Source organism: Carassius auratus, chromosome 5 (assembly GCF_003368295.1).
Source record: "Carassius auratus strain Wakin chromosome 5, ASM336829v1, whole genome shotgun sequence".
In the NCBI taxonomy this organism is placed as follows: domain Eukaryota; kingdom Metazoa; phylum Chordata; class Actinopteri; order Cypriniformes; family Cyprinidae; genus Carassius; species Carassius auratus.
In genome coordinates, this window is record NC_039247.1 from 2393611 (window position 1) to 2407864 (window position 14254).

A 14254-nucleotide genomic window follows, 5' to 3' on the forward strand; every position below is an offset into this window, starting at 1 on the left:
AACTAAAACTAAAAAACTATATCAAATGTCAACAAAATTGCATATATAACTATTTCTTATTTCAATTTAGTACAATAATTAATTAATAAACAATAATCTTGCTAAATGTTTTTACAATATAAAATAATGGTTTTTATTTTAATATACTATAAAATATTGGGGGAAGTCGTGGCCTAATGGTTAGAGGGTTGGACTCCCAATCGAAGGGTTGTGGGTTCTAGTCTCGGGCCGGACGGAATTGTGGGTGGGGGGAGTACAGTTCTCTCTCCACCTTCAATACCACGACTTAGGTGCCCTTGAGCAAGGCATCGAACCCCCAACTGCTCCCCGGGCGCCGCAGCATAAATGATGAACACTGCTCCGGGTGTGTGCTCACAGTGTGTGTGTGTGTTCACTGCTCTGTGTGTGTGCATTTCGGATGGGTTAAATGCAGAGCACAAATTCTGAGTATGGGTCACCATACTTGGCTGAATGCCACTTCACTTTCACTTTCACTTTCAAATATAATTTATTTCTGTGATCAAAGCTGAATTTCCATCATCATTACTGCTTAATTTGTTTTTATTATTTTGATCCTAAAGTTATATATATATATATTTTTTTTTATTCATTCATTCATTCATTCATTCATTCATTCATTTATTCATTTATTTATATAAAGCAAACACACAGTATTTAAGATTGTCACACAGAAACAATGAAAAAGACAACAAAACAGCTCATTTGAGACCGAAGAATTCTTCTATTAAAACTTTTTGACTTCTAAGAGTCTTTGGTGTAAAACAATCTCCGTCCCTGGAGGCAGAAGCTCAGACCAAACCTCTGCTGCCCAAAACAAGACTTAAAAAATTACCCACATCTCTTAAGTCCTGAAAAGTGGCAATCTGATACATTAAGACTCTGCAGGATTTAGCAACTAAAGCACTGCGCTTCCGTCAGGAAAATCTGATAAAAGTCTCTTCAGGAATTAAGATCCTGAGAGATGAAGGACTGATTTACAAGCATCTTTACTCAGCAGAGATGTGGACGGTGGTGAGGTCAAATGGCTCGTGGCTTATCATTCCTGACTCCGGTGGCGTTAATGCTGCTTTAACACTTCAAAGACTGTCCTCTGAACACACACACACACACACACACACAGTACCTGATTTAAAGAGCTTAATAACTCAAGCCTGAGGCCGCGGCACGACACACGTATTCACCAAAACTATTACACACACTTGTGTTAATAGCTGAAATTATTACAAACTAAACTAAAATTTTAAAAGTTTCATTGGCAATTAACTGAAAAGAGTTCAAAAAGCCGAAGCACTAAAATTAATAGAAGTAAAACTAAAATAGATGAAACCTAAATAATATATATATATATATATATATATATATATATATATATATATATATATATATATATATATATATATATATATATATATATATACACAAAATAAATTAATTAATTAAAGCTAATTCAAATATGAATAAAACCTATAGTATTATATAAATAAATACTAAACACTGGTTTTTAATTTTTGTTAGCAAAAATTTTAATTGACTTCATTTGTAAATATTAGCAGAATATTATCAAGACAAAGAAATAAAAGCTAAATGTCCTGATTTTATCAAATGCCAACACTTTTATTATGGTTTCCTATAATTACACAATTGTATCTTTATAGAAATACCAGTCTTTAATTTCTAATAAAAACATCGTTACCATGAAAATTTTCTTTATTTTTTTACATTTTGTAGTGTTAAAATCATGATTTTAGCACATGTTAAGGCGGAACAGTGTCAATGTAATTTTATTCATATACTATTATAGTTTTTAACTATAGTCTCACCAAAGCTGATCACAAAATAGTGAAATATTATTGTTATGTAAAACATCTGTTTTCTGTGTGAATCTGTGTTAAAGTGTAGTGTATTTCTGTGATGCTCCGCTGTATTTTCAGCATCATTCCTCCAGTCTTCAGTGTCACATGATCTTCAGAAATCAGAATAATATGAGGATTTACTGCTCAAGAAACACAGATGAACTGAACACAGTCGTGCTGCTCAATATTTTTGTGGAAACCGTGATGCATTTTTTATTATTTTATATATTATTATGATTAAATATGATTTATTATGCAAATATTTACTAAAATAGGTGTTTATGCATTTAATATATAGTTTATTATTTATTTAGTTTATAATAGCTAATATTCTTACATTGTAGTGACATGAATATAATTTTATCATAATTTCTGTATTTAATTATTTATAACAAAATAATAAATAAAAATATATTACATATTGAAATAAGTTTAAAAGATAGTTTATTATTAATTTGTTTATAATAATATTATAAATTAATATTCCTTAGTATAATTATTATATAATTTTAGCATTTTTATTTTTATATGATCTATTACCAAAAATGTTTTACCAAATAATTATCTATTTATAAAGTGTGAAGTTTAGTATATACATTATTATTTGTTTTGTTTAATAATAGTACATTTATATTCCTACACTATTATAACATGCAATATTAAAACAACACATACACAAACAATGTTCCATGAAATATATGTCCAGCATTTTACTACACATACGTGTTTGAATGGGTTAAATATGTATGCTAATATACAAAATTGTTCCAATTTCTAATGGGGTTTATGTATGTTTTTAGTTCATATGACAATATGTTTCATTCATGGAGATTTATAGGCACTAGAAATGCCAAGGTCATGGGTTTGATTCCCAGAGAATTCATGAACTGATCAAATGTTTAACTTGAAGGCAATGTAAGTTGCTCTGGATAAAAAATCTAAAATTGGTACCTCTGGACTTCATTCCAATGAAGCGGTTCTCCACGATATCGATTCTCCCCACACCATGCTTTCCACTGTGAAACCAGAGAGTGGCTTATTGATCAAGAGACAAACAGAAATGCACATATTCTCCAGTGACTCATACACTTACTGTACCAAATGACATTTGCACGTTTACACGGCTGAAACACAAGCTCTGACTCCTGAAGTCATGGTCTCTAACAGGTTCTGCTCACCCGATCTCATTCAGATAGCAGAAGATCTCCAGAGGCGTGTCCTTGGACTTCCCTTCCTTCACATGAGTGACTCTGACTGGAACACCTGAGAGAACCACACACATCAGTCAGAGGAGGAGAGATAGACGGATGGATAGATAGGTGGAGAGGTGGAGAGACAGACATGGATGGATGGAGGGATGATAGATGGATGGATAAATGGACAGATGGATGGAGGGACGGATGGATGGATGGAGGGACGGATGGATGAATGGATGGATGATAGAACGATGGATAGATGGATGGATGATAAATGGATGGATGGATGGAGGGATGGATGGATGAATGGAGGGACGGATGGATGGATGGAGGGATGATAGATAGATGGATAGATGGATGGATGATAAATGGACGGATGGATGGAGGGATGATGGATGGAAGGATAAATGGACAGATGGATGGAGGGATGGATGGATGAATGGAGGGTCGGATGGATGGATGGATGGAGGGATGATAGATAGATGGATGGATGGATAGATGGATGGATGATAAATGGACGGATGGATGGAGGGATGATGGATGGATGGATGATAAATGGACGGATGGATGGAGGGATGATGGATGGATGGATGAATGGATGGATGATAGATGGATGGACAGATAAATGGAGAGACGGACATGGATCAATGGATCGATGGGTGGATGGAGGGATGATAGATGGATGGATGGATGATAAATGGACAGATGGATGGATGGATGGATGGACAGACTGATGGGTGGAGGGATGATAGATGGATGGATGGAGGGATGATGGATGGATGGATGGAGAGATATAGATAGATGGACGGATGGATGGAGGGATGATGGATGGATGATTAATGGACAGATGGATGGATGGATGATAAATGGATGGAGGGATGATGATGGATGGATGGAGAGATATAGATAGATGGACGGATGGATGGAGGGATGATGGATGGATGATTAATGGACAGATGGATGGATGGATGATGGATGGATGATAAATGGATGGAGGGATGATACATGAACAGATGGATGGATGGACAGATGGATGGATGATGGATGGATGGTAAATGGATGGATGGATGGATGGATAGATAGATAGATAGATAGACAGACAGACAGACAGACAGACAGACAGACAGACAGACAGACAGATAGATAGATAGATAGATAGATAGATAGATAGATAGATAGATAGATAGATAGATAGATAGATAGATAGATAGATAGATAGATAGATAGAGGTTTTAATCTTCATTTTCAGCTATACATCTATTGTTTGTCAGTTTGAATAAATTGAAAATGTAAGTATCTTTCTTTATGTAAATAAGTGGCATATATTTCATGTTTAATTGTCTTTAAATATTTTCGTGGCTGTGATCAGATCGGTCTGCTTGTATTCCAGCCCCCCCGTCAGCACAAACACACTCGACTCCCAAACATAAATCACGCTGAATAGTTGACTTATAGCACATAAAATGAGCGGCTCAGAGGCCAGACAGAGGCGGAGGATACGAATGAATTGGGGGGGGGGGGGGACTGAAGGAAAAGAGGGCGGAGAAGACTTTAGAAGGAGAAAGAAAAGATCCCTACACGGGTCTGATTAGCATTTAGCACGCTGACGGAGGAAAGCCTGCTCGCCTGCTCACAGCTGTAAATGATAATCATTGAATCATTAGTTACTCACACTCATGTCATTACTCTAACGTTGTTTATTTTTCCATGCAGGACAATTGGAAAAATCTTCAAGTAGTTTTAAACATTAACTTGAATTTAAAATTTGAATTTTGAATCAATAACAGTTCACAGAAACCGCCTCTTCAAAAAGTTCCTAAAACAGCATAAACGTTTCCTTATATTAGTACATAGACTAACAGTCATATGACCGTTTGAGTAGAACAGACTCAAATTTAAGTTGTTATTCAATAATAATTGCTAATTTAATGACAACCATGTTAAATCCCAATAACATGCTAGTTATTTGCTAATAATGCTAGCAACATGTTAGCAACATTCTAGTAACATGCTAATCATGCTACAAACAGACTAGTCACTTGTTAATAATGCTAACAACATGCTAGTCACTTGATAATCATGCTAGCAACATATTAGTAACATGCTAGAAACAATGCTAGTGACATGCTAATAACTTGCTAATTATGCTAGCAACATGATAGTCACTTACTACTCATGCTAATAATATGCTAGTCAGTTACTAATCATGCTAACAACATGCTAGTTACTTGTTAATCGTGGTAATAACATGTTAATCATGCTAGAAACATGCTAGCGGCATGCTAGTAACTTGCTAATCATGCTAGAAAACATGATAGTCACTTGCTAGTCATGCTTATAATATGCTAGTCACTTGCTAACCATGCTAACAACATGCTAGTTACTTGTTAATCGTAAATAATCGTAAATCGTAAATAAATAAATAATAATCTTCACCTAGTTATTAATATTAATTTTAAATTTGACATTTGAATTTTTAATCTGTCTGTCAAGCTCCAAAAAAAGCATAAGATGATATTCAATAATAATTTCTCTCATATCAAAAATGGTGCTTCGTTACAGTGTATCAATGCGATTCTATTATAGTTTTATTAATAGTTGGAATTCGTTTTTATATTCATATTTACATTTTTATTATTTATTTAAAATTTTAGTAACTTTGTGTGTTCTTCATGTTGTTGTTTTTTATTGATGTATGCATTTCACTTTTATTTTATTATTTAACTTTAGTTATTTTAGTTCACTATGTTCAACTAAATAAAAATGAGAAAGATTTCCTTGGGAACTAACTGAATAAAAATCATAGTTTTTTTTAAGGTTTGAGTTGTAATTTTTGTTTGAGTAAACTATAATAACCCTGGTCATGTTCGACTGCACAATACGGCACAGGTCAACTCTCATGACATTTTCTGCACTTTCTGAAACATAAAAGTCACTTTGAAATGTTGTTGCATGGGAAAGAGTAAATCATGACACTTTTGGCCTTGACAAATATTCTCGAACGCCAAGTTTTGATTCCCATATCCAGAGTCCTTAGGCCACAGGGCACCCAAAAGAGCCCTTCAAATAGTTAATAATTAGATTAAAAGTTCAAATAAATGAAACACTGAGTCTCTCAGCCCCTTCTCTCTCTCTCTCTCTCTCTCCACATGCACCACACTCTTTCTCTCAGTGTTAGAAAAGCAACAATAGGACACAAGACACAGTTGTAGGAAAAATTACCGCTTTACATTTTTCCACTCTTTCCCCGTCCTTCACGCCGTTCTCCTTTTGAGAAGACGTTGCAAAGAAACGGGGGTTAAAATGACAAGAGGGACAAGGTTTGGTCGTTAAAATTCTTTTTTTCTGTGCTGAGAAAGTGAGGACAAGAAAAGACGGAGCAGAATAGAAAGATAAACCAGGTCTTTACAGGAGTGGGCCGGCGACGGGAGGTCAGGATTTTACATTCATGCAATTTATTTAGATTTAACCTTAATTCATTGCTCTAACTAGTAATAGTACATTTTGGTAATTCAAAAAATTTCTTCCTGTAATTAATGTGTTAATGTTAGATAGCAGAAATAGTTCACTCATTATAGAGCATGAGATTTGTGCATGTGTTGCTTCGAAACAGCAGTTTGCAGCACATTTGTGTGAAGTGTTGAACAGACCAGCATTGAGCCACATTCACTCACCTTTAGCGAAGGCAATCTCCAGCACATCTGCTTCACTCGGTGAATCTTCTGGGTTCCTGGTCATCTGGTAGAGATCTGAAGGAGCGTGATTCTGATGAACATCAGAAACGACGGCTTTAATTCAACAGTCATTCAACAGTTATCTTTATCACAACCTGCTGTTCGTGAGGCGAGCCGATTCATCAAGAGAAAAGAGCTCGTATGATCTCATACACTTGAGTAACATCAGTAAAACTCTTCAGTCTGACAGAGTGGAAAATACACACCTGCATGGTTATAATAGTATATATAAATGATCAAATATGAACAATAAACTGATTTAATATATTTACATCTATGGTTTCAGCATACACTTTTATCCAAAGAGACTCACAAAAGAAGAACGCAAGCAATTCGTATGGAAGCTTGTTTCAGCCACGAGATAAACAAATAAAAAAAGTTACATTTCTCTCGCAATTCTGCATTATTATCTCCAAATTCTGATTTATATGTCAATTTTGAGATTATATTAAAATTCTGCATTTTTATCTCTTAATTCTGACATTATATCTTACAATTCTGAATTTCTATCTCACAGTTCTTTGATTTTATCTCACAATTCTGACTTTATATCTACAATTTTGACTTTATATCTTAAAATACTGAAATTATATGTACTAAAATTGGTGAAATGGCCTTAAAAGCCATGTGAAGAACCATCTGGAAGGATCAAATGAATGGGTAGAATGAGTCCAAACGCTGTTTGTGCGCAGAGTCTGAAGCATTTTATCAGATGTATAAATCCATGCATCTGGTGTCGGATTCACTTTAAATGCATGTAAGATGAACGTAGTTTGTTGAGATGAACGTTGTGCATTCTACATATGCAAATACAACGTAAAAAACATTTTTAATTATCTTTTTTTATGTTTTTGTTTGGTTTCAATGTATCATTTTAACAACTTTATAGAAACTTTACTTTTAATGTTCTCTGAATGTTCTGAAACAACTTGTAACATTTAAAAAACATTAGACAAACGTCCAATGAGAGATATTCCATGAATAATGAATAAACTATGTTTTTGTGTTAACCATTTGAGAACATTAAAGACCAGAAAACTCATAACACTGAGAGAATCTTGCGAGAACGTTAAAGTTCATGTTCATGGAAAGTTTTATTTCTGAGACGTTTTTTAACATTCAGAAGAAAGTGCCCATAATAATTGACAATTGTACAATGGAATATCCCCTTAACATTTAAACAAAGCCCAAATGAAAACATTGAAAAAGACCTAACATTTTGAACTTCCTGAAATAATTTTTCAATAACTTTTAAAACTGTTTTCGGTACATTTTTTGTTAGCGGTGAATGCAGTCAGAAACGCAATTTGTGTAAAACTGCGGAAAATGCAATCAGATCATTTATTTTTCTCCCCATCAAATGTACAAATTAAGGAACTACCAGTTTTTATTAAATGGAGGGATAAAATCAAGGGAAAATCTGAGCAAAATGCAGAACAGAGTGAAATAGAGACTCAAAAACATCTACAATGAATTTAGCATCAGATCAACAGAAAATATCTAAATATTAAAAACTGCATGAACTGAACTGATCAAAATCATGAGATTAAAGAATTAACGGAACGATTCACTGCATGACAATCGCTGTGATTATTATATGATCATCTCTCATTTTTTAAATCAAGATTTTAATTGATCCGTTCTCAAAACGTTGGCACAGAAACGTTATTTATACATTGCTCATGAAACGCTTTTTCTGAGGCTTGAAGATTTTTAAATGTTACTTGTTTCAGAATATTCAAAAGTAACGTTTCTATGACGTTTTCAAAATCAGGCATTGTAACATTCCCTTAATGTTCGTACAACAAACTTAAAATAAATAAATAAATAAACTAACATTGCTGGTTTGTTGAGCTTGTTGAAAGCAGTCAGAACTGCAATGAATTTAGAAATAGAAGAAATGGAATGAGATTGTTTCTCTTTCTTCCCATCATGTTAATGCCAGTTTTTTTCTGAATGGATCTGAACTGACTTGATGATCCAGACCTCAGTTTTTTGTGAGATTCACATGAGGAACGTTTATTTGTTTATTTGTTCACCTCTCAGCTTTCATTGATTTATATGTTTTGAAATTCCTGAGCTTTGATCTCTTACCTTCGGATTCTCCAGAACTCCAGATTCATAGCTGTTAAAAAAGACATTTTTATTACTTTTTTTTCTCTCTTTTTTAATGCAATAACAGCAGTAAAGAAAACAGAGAGTGTTCTTTGAGACGGACTTCACCTGATGTGCATGAGATTGGCATCCATGCTCCACGGAGCCTTCGGAGTGACCGGAACAGGAATACCGTGCTTCTGAACCAGGAACACAGACACAACTCTCAATCAGAAAAGGAAATTCAGCAAATAAAAAAACTTGAAGTAACACATTGGGGTAAACATAGAAGGACTGGAGCTCCATCTAGTGCACTGAATCAGGAGAGCGTCCCAAATCACTGAACCAAAATACAACCAGAAGAAAAAAAAACACTTTTGTTAATTGAAATTAAATCATATTTTTTCTCATTTATTTCTTTTCTCCTCCATCCTTAAATTTTTTATTTTATTATTATTGTTTTCATATGGGGAACGAATAGGACTTGTTTATGTAAAATGTATAAAATAGTGTTTAAAAAGTATTCAATACTGTAATGTATTTAATAATATCTTTACTTGTGTGATTATTTTAAAGTGATACATTGATAATGTTTGTATTTCCTTATTGTGAATGTATAAATGAATAAAATTAAGTAAAACAATAATAATAATAATAATAATAATAATAATAATTGTATAAATAAAATATGAAAAATAAAAACTTAAAGTACTAAAAAACTAAAACTACAATAAAAATTTTTTTAAATAAAAACTATATAGACATATTTAAAAAAAAAAGAAACACAAAAGTAAAAAAAATAATCAAAATCAAAAATACTAAAATAACACTATAATCTTTTAGATCTGCCATTTTTAAGTCCTAGATAATAACCAAAGATCTTCCAAAATATTTAACAAATATTTTACAATTTAAAGTATATAAATAATTCTTTAAATAATTCTGTAGTTTCAGAAGTTTCAATAAGTGCATATTCACTCTTTATGACTAATGAATGCATGAATATGTAATTGTACAGACTTTTCTAGTTGTTTTAAATAATTAAATGCAAATAATTTAAATAAGCATTTTCTCTGCCATTTCTAACAACAACAACAAAAAAAAAAAAATTATAGAAAAATCTAGAAATCACACTTTTAAAATTCTCTCTAATTCTCAACATTTTTAGATGTTTTGTCTCATTTTAAATCTTTTGCGAAGGTTTCTGATGCCTCCTAGTGGGCACATTTGGAAATAATCTGATAAATATCTGCAATAATAAAAGTCCCTGGGTTCTGATTGCAGTCTGTGAAACTCTGTAAATCTGAGCACAATCTGAGTTTTCCTTCTTCTCAGAAGGCTGTATTTTAGCGCTGCACCTCGGCGTACTCCATCAGGTCCGTCCTGCCTCGGAAGCGGCTGTAAAACTCTGGGATCCTCCAGGGAGCGATGATCTGAGGATTGAGACGCAGACATGAGGACGGATCACACACAGATGATGAGTTCCTGATGGATCTGATCTCACCTGCACTTCAGGATAGAGAGCGTAACACGTCAGCTCGAAGCGGACCTGATCATTCCCCTGAGAACACACAACACAACCGGTCACACACACACACACACACACACATCCCCTCACACCCTTCTGTGTGTTCACAACATCTGAGGTGTGCATTTCATAGATGGGCTTCAGAAAATAATGACTGGAGTAAAACAATATTCTAACGCTGAAACTTCTTTACTTCATTAACTTTATTGTTTTTTTTAAAAAATTGCATGATGGTGCATTTAAAGCAACCTATAAATGCAACCTATAAAGTTTTATATATATATGACAATGTTCCTGGATCAACATTATTGTCCAAAGATATAGAATAAACCCAATCCCTACCCCTAAACCTAACCCTACTCATAATTTATTCTTGAAATCAGTGGCTAATGATATCTGATTAACAAGGCTGTAGAAGCACCTAATCCTGATTGTAAGCCTAAAACAGATATTTCCTGAAAAGTTATATCTCAATTCTGATTGGTTGATTGGAGTGTTGTTCCAGGAACATGCTGTACTTAATGAAATCATGCTCGCCATGTGACAATAGAAGTCAATCTTCATAGGCACACACAGTACATAACATTTCTAATGAACCAAATCCAGTTCACTGCTGAAGTAAGTGTGAAGGGAACGCTCTGAAAACAGGTTTATTCTGAAGTGAGCACCTTTCCTGTGGCTCCGTGAGAGACGTACTGCGCTCCTTCTCTCCGGGCGATCTGCACCTGTCTGCGGGCGATGCACGGCCGGGCGATAGATGTGCCCAGGAGATAGCGGTCCTCATAGACGGCGTTGGCCTGCACCGAGGGCCAGATGAACTCCTGAACAAACTCTGAGCGCAGGTCCTCGATGAACACCTGCAGCACACACACACACACACACACACACACACAGAGCTCTCGATGAACACCTGAAGCACATGAACACACACTCACAGTCTGGAGAGTTTCTATCCTTTACCTTCTTGGCTCCAAGTTTCTCTGCTTTCTTCCTCGCAGCATCGAAGTCCTCGTCCTGTCCAATATTGGCCTTCAGTTTAATAAAGAGGGGATTTATATCGTTAGTGAGGTAGATTTACTTTTAATGATCTCAGAAAGAGCTGTACATTTTCTACTGATTTCATTAGACGCTGTTTTTCACGACCTCAAGTCACACTATTCACAATTTTATTTTATTTTTAATAAAACCTTGATGCTTTTGAAAAACTCTTTTCTTTCACCATTGTGTCCCTGTGCATCACCTTCCTCTCTGTTCTGAAATAAAACTAAATATATATTATTTCAGCTAGTTGCCAAATTGCTTCAATTACCTACAATTAAAACTGAAATTAAAATGAATACAATATATAATATAGCTGCAAGCAGCGATACCGGGGCCAAGCCCTGAAGGGCTGTAGCCAGAGCAACGAGCGGGACGAAGCAAAACGGCCAAAACGTAACTTCCATCGGATCGACGTTACCCACCCCGGATTCGATCCCACGACCTCTCGGGTTTGGGACGAGTGCCTTAGCGAAGTGCGCCACATTAGTTGACACACTGTTTGCATGGCACAGAAGAGAGGTTAAGGTGTGAGAATTAACTCTCAAAAGCCCGAAGCAGCATTTTAGCCAGATTAGCATGCTACGCTAAAAAATGCTAACGTTGCTCAAAGTTAACCAGATAGCTCAGGAGACCCATTAGAGTCAATAGAAACGTGTTAGCATTTTAGCTAATTAGCATGCTAAGCTAACTAGCATAAATCAACAAGCACAGGCACGGTCAAGTTCAGAGCTGTACATGTCTGGAATGGGAGTGAATATCAAAAATCTGTTCAGTCATTTCTGTCAGGCCCGGTCTGAAGTTCATCTGATAAAATTTTGAACAAAATTGAACAAGATTTCAGGGAGGAGTAGCGAAAAAACTGTATTTCATTCCATTCAATATGGCGGACAGACGCCATGTTGGAAAATGACAATTGAGACATCATCAGATTCGGCATAACCCACGGAATAAAATGACATAAAAATAACAAAAATTGATCAACATTTACAGTAGTTATAAGGGGTTTTGCAAGAATCGTTATATCTCTTGAACACTAGGTGGCGCTGTATTCCAACTTCCGGGGTACTTCCAGCACATGGTGTTGATGATGCCTATCGATTTTTGTGAAGATATGTACAGTAGATCAAAAGATATAGCAATTTTTGACAAATTTCAAAATGGCGGACGGGTGGTCCTGGTGGTCTTGACAAAATTGACATCCACAGATCCGGAATGATCTAAAGAATCCATAGACATCAAGATAATAATTTTCTGATGAATTGTTCAGAAGTTATAAGCAAAAAAGTGCATTTTTGGTATCTCGACACCCATAGGTGGCGCTATTCCCAAATTTGGCGTGGACCCCCAGATCATGGTGTAGATGAAGTGTACCAAGTTTGGTATCGATTGATCAAAGTTTGGCCGAGATACAGCATCTCAACCGATTTTAGGTCAGCCTCATTAAGTTCACAATTAAATAACTTTTGAACAAAGACGAAAATCAAAATTCTGTTCAGTCATTTCTGTGCGGCTCAGTCCAAAGAACATCTCAGCCAAATTTCAGAAGAATTGGACCAATTTTGAATGAGGAGTAGTGTTTAGACTGAATACTGTACTTTTCAAAATGGCCGCTACTGTAATGGGCGGAGTCTTAATGTAAGGTGTGGAATGGAATGTCCATGAAGAGACAAAATAGATGTACTAAGTTTTATTTTCATAGAATTAGTGGTTCAAGAGTTATTAACGTTTGAATGTTGAATTTTTGAACTGGTGGTGGCGCTGTAGAGTTGGTCCTAGAGACCCCAAAGTTGGTCAGATCACTAATAATGGTCACCTCTACAAGTGTGGCAAATTTCATCATTTTCCCATGTTCCCTTCATAGGGCTGCCATAGACCCCCATTGGAGAGGAAGAAGAAAAAGAAGAAGAATTAAAGCTGCAAGCAGCCTTTCTGGGGCCAAGCCCTTATTGCTCTTTGGCTTTTAAGGGTTTTTCAAGCAACTTTTTCAGCACTTTACCAGAACAGATAGATTCAGAATTACAGATAAGGTGAAATCAGAAGGTCTGATGAGAACGAACACAGAATGAAGTTACAAAAACACACTTATTTTTGATCCCATTTTAAGAAACTTTAGTACAGCTCTTACCCATGTAATAAAGGATTTAAAATGACAACTTTATACCCAATTTTAAACTTTTCCCATACAGGTTTCGAACCCACAACCTCACAGGTTCAGAACCAACGCCTTAGCTAAGTGTGCCACATTAGTTGACACACAATTTACACGGCACAGAAGAGAAGTTAAGGTGTGAGAATGATCTCTCTCACAAGCCCGAAGTAGCATTTTAGACAGATTAGCATGCTACGCTAAAAAATGCTAACATTGTCAAAGTTAACCAGATTGCTCAAGAAACCCATTAGAGTGAATAGAAAAGTTTTAGCATTTTAGCTAATTAGCATGCTAAGCTAATTAGCATAAATCAACAAGCACAGGCACGGTCAACTTTGGAGCCGTACATCTCTGGAACGGGAGTGAATATCAAAAATCTGTTAAGTCATTTCTGTCAGGCCCGGTCTGAAGTTCATCTGATAAAACTTTGAACAAAATTGAACAAGATTTCAGGGAGGAGTTGCGAAAAAACTGTATTTATTTCCTTTCAATATGGCGGACAGATGCCATGTTGGAAAATGACAATTGAGACATCCTCAGAATCGGCATAACCAAAGGAATAAAATGACATAAAAATAACAAAAATTTATCAACATTTACAGTAGTTATAAGGGGTTTTGCAAGAATCGTTATATCTC

General features: G+C 35.2%; 1 protein-coding gene across 1 annotated transcript in view; it reads right to left on the bottom strand.

Moving 5' to 3' along the window:
- LOC113087091 (argininosuccinate synthase-like) overlaps positions 1 to 11663 on the bottom strand; it is an 18280-nt gene extending 6617 nt beyond the window's left edge. The window contains exons 1-10 of the mRNA XM_026255558.1: positions 11646 to 11663; positions 11387 to 11455; positions 11095 to 11283; positions 10403 to 10459; positions 10257 to 10331; positions 9028 to 9098; positions 8899 to 8929; positions 6745 to 6835; positions 3053 to 3137; positions 2826 to 2890 (exon numbers count right to left, since the gene is read on the bottom strand). Of these exons, the coding sequence (XP_026111343.1) occupies positions 2826 to 2890; positions 3053 to 3137; positions 6745 to 6835; positions 8899 to 8929; positions 9028 to 9098; positions 10257 to 10331; positions 10403 to 10459; positions 11095 to 11283; positions 11387 to 11455; positions 11646 to 11663 (751 nt within the window). The remainder of the gene's footprint in view (positions 1 to 2825; positions 2891 to 3052; positions 3138 to 6744; positions 6836 to 8898; positions 8930 to 9027; positions 9099 to 10256; positions 10332 to 10402; positions 10460 to 11094; positions 11284 to 11386; positions 11456 to 11645) is intronic.
- Positions 11664 to 14254: the final 2591 nt, after the last annotated feature.